Source organism: Populus euphratica, unplaced genomic scaffold, assembly GCF_000495115.2.
Source record: "Populus euphratica unplaced genomic scaffold, PopEup_1.0 scaffold12.1, whole genome shotgun sequence".
Classification (NCBI taxonomy): Eukaryota; Viridiplantae; Streptophyta; class Magnoliopsida; order Malpighiales; family Salicaceae; genus Populus; species Populus euphratica.
Genome location: NW_011499858.1, coordinates 893591 through 896269, shown reverse-complemented (window position 1 = coordinate 896269; position 2679 = coordinate 893591). Strand labels below are relative to the sequence as shown.

Here is a 2679-nt window from a genome sequence, read left to right as displayed (position 1 = left end):
CCCCCCCCCCCCCGCTCTGTTTTTTTTTCTCTCCCTCCCCCAAAAAACCCTCTCTCTCTCTCTCTCTCTCTCTAAACACCACAAAATCCCTCCTTTTTCTCTCCAAAAACCCACCATTTTTGCTTCCCACACTCTCACCATGTCAGATAACAGTGGTGCTGTCAATAACGGAGCTTTGATAGACCCACAAAGAAACCAGCCGCCGGGAGGTGGAGGAGGAGGAGCTACTAATGGAGCTTTAGCGGTTAAAAAACCACCCTCTAAAGACCGTCATAGCAAGGTTGATGGTCGTGGAAGGAGGATTCGGATGCCGATCATTTGTGCTGCTAGAGTTTTTCAGTTGACTCGTGAATTGGGTCACAAGTCTGATGGACAAACTATCGAATGGCTTCTTCGTCAAGCTGAGCCTTCGATTATTGCTGCTACTGGGACCGGAACTACTCCTGCTAGTTTTTCTACTGTTTCTGTTTCGGTTCGTGCTGGTGGTAATTCTAATTCAATAACTTCGCTTTCCAGCAATAATGTTCATTCAGCTGCTTCTTTGGACCATAAGCCTTTGTTAGGCCCTGCGCCCTTTATACTTGGAAAAAGGATGCGGCCAGAGGAGGATGGAAATGGTGGGAAGGATGATGGTGGGGTTCCTGTGGGCCCCACTATCGGGTCTTTAATGGGGCCCACAGCAACAGCCGCAGCGGGGTCTGGCGGGTTCTGGGCTTTGCCTGCAAGGGCCGATTTTTGGGGGTTTGCTGCTGCACCGCCGGAAATGGTTGTGCAGCCGACGGCGGTGCAGCAGTCGTCCCTGTTTATGCACCAGCAGCATGCTGCCGCTGCTGCTGCCATGGGAGAAGCGTCGGCGGCTAGATTGGGGAATTATCTTCCTGGTCATTTGAATTTGCTGGCTTCATTGTCGGGTGGGTCTGGGAGTTCAGGAAGGAGAGAGGAGGATCAGCGTTGAAGGTGTGGACAAAATTGGATCTTGGTGGTGTTGTTGTATGGTATATATTATGAGTATGTTGTTATGTTAAATTGTGCCCTTTTTTTTCGCTTGTGTGTGAAGAAGGATGGGAAGAATTTAGTGAAAATTAGGGTTAGGGTTTAGGAGTTGGGAGAATTTAAGTAATGGACGAATGATTTAATTAGGGGGTTCTTTTAGTAAGTTTGTTTGGAGATTAATTAGGGTTTTTAGGTTTCAAATTGTTTAGTTTTTTTTTTTTTTGGGGGTGGGTGGTTTGATGGAGGAGGAAGGGAGTGAAGAATTGTGGTTCAAATTCTGTGGCTGAATCTGCAAAGGTGTTTTTTTCTTAATGGATTTAGGGAGTCTGCTGCAAATCTACATCAGGCTTTGTGTTCTTATGTTGAGAAAAACTTGTCAAAGTTTGGCTAATTTGAGAAGTTTGAGTGCTTTATGCAATTAGTAAGTTCTTCCTAATTAGGAAACCACATAGGTTTCTTTTCTCTGGTGTGACACAATGCTTGTAAATGTGGGTTGGAAGCGTTGTTATGTTATGTTTCAGTAAATGGGTGCATATACCTTGAATTGATCACTGCAATGGAAAGTGGAGTTTTCCATGTGTCATTCTGCTTGCTTTATATTTAATCTGACGATGCCTATGTGAATTTGGACTCCAGTCTCCCCAAATTTGTTGAATTTCCCTTCGCTGCTATGGTTGATAAAGAGTTGATATTGATTGATGCAATTTGTGTTCCGGTGAGATGACAACAGTGATGGTTTTGGTCTGTAGATTGTGATTTGCCATGGTGGTTGCAAACTGTTTCTTGCTCCCTTCCACTTTCAGGGTATGTGTTGGTGTACTGATCTCAAAGGAGACTGCTGTGCGTGGGAAAAACTCCCGTGCCTCTTTGTAAGGCCTCTGTTTTGAAACTTTTTTTATCAGTAATCTTAGCCAATTCTCAGATTAATTAGTGTGAGAATAATGTGTGTTCCATGTATGTAAGTGAATTGTTTTTCGGGGTGCCTGTTGTGTGAATAAGAAACCCAATTGTTTCTCTCAATTCAATTTGTCGCTTGCTTCCCCCCCTGTGTGCCGTTGCCTTCTGCGCGATTTATATATCAACTTATTGTGCTATCAATAATTTTAATCTGCATTCCTTAATTTGACCTTCTCGGGTCGTTTTTTCTTCTTCGTATTTGATGTCCTTCAATCCAATGATTCATGGAACTCTTCCAAAGGGAATCCAGCATGGAACTTGTTTGAAGCGATTATTGTGAGCAATTCTGAAAAGTTTGTGTGAAACTAGTGAGTTACACCATACACTAATTAACGAGGAGGTGGACGGTTCATGCTAGCAAGTTTTGTTAGTGGACAGTTGTGATAGATTTGAGTTACAGGTCGAATCATATCATTTACATGTTCAACTGGTTTGTTTGCTGTGGGAGGCAGGTTTTCTTCAAGGATTTCATTTTTCTGTTCAAGTTGTCATCCATGTATTATCATCCCATGTTTTCTTGACTGTTTACTGCTTGGATCCATCTCTTGTATCAACTGTAAGATGCTACATTGCATCCTTTTCATGTATCATAATGAAAACCGGTAGCAGCATCATATCACCATTATTAACGACGAACAGTTGGGGAGTTGGGTGTCTGGGATTACGGGTGTGTTTTGGTGTGTGACATGCCAGGTTAATGGATCCCATGTTGCTCCCATTTATTCGAGG

The 2679-nt window shown here is 43.3% G+C and overlaps 1 protein-coding gene across 1 annotated transcript in view; it reads left to right on the top strand.

The window, feature by feature from the left end:
- LOC105123927 (transcription factor TCP7-like) overlaps window positions 1-2013 on the top strand; it is a 2139-nt gene extending 126 nt beyond the window's left edge. Inside the window, exon 2 of the mRNA XM_011023716.1 lies at window positions 34-2013. Coding sequence (XP_011022018.1) covers window positions 34-955 — 922 coding nt within the window. The 3' untranslated portion in view covers window positions 956-2013. The remainder of the gene's footprint in view (window positions 1-33) is intronic.
- Window positions 2014-2679: the final 666 nt, after the last annotated feature.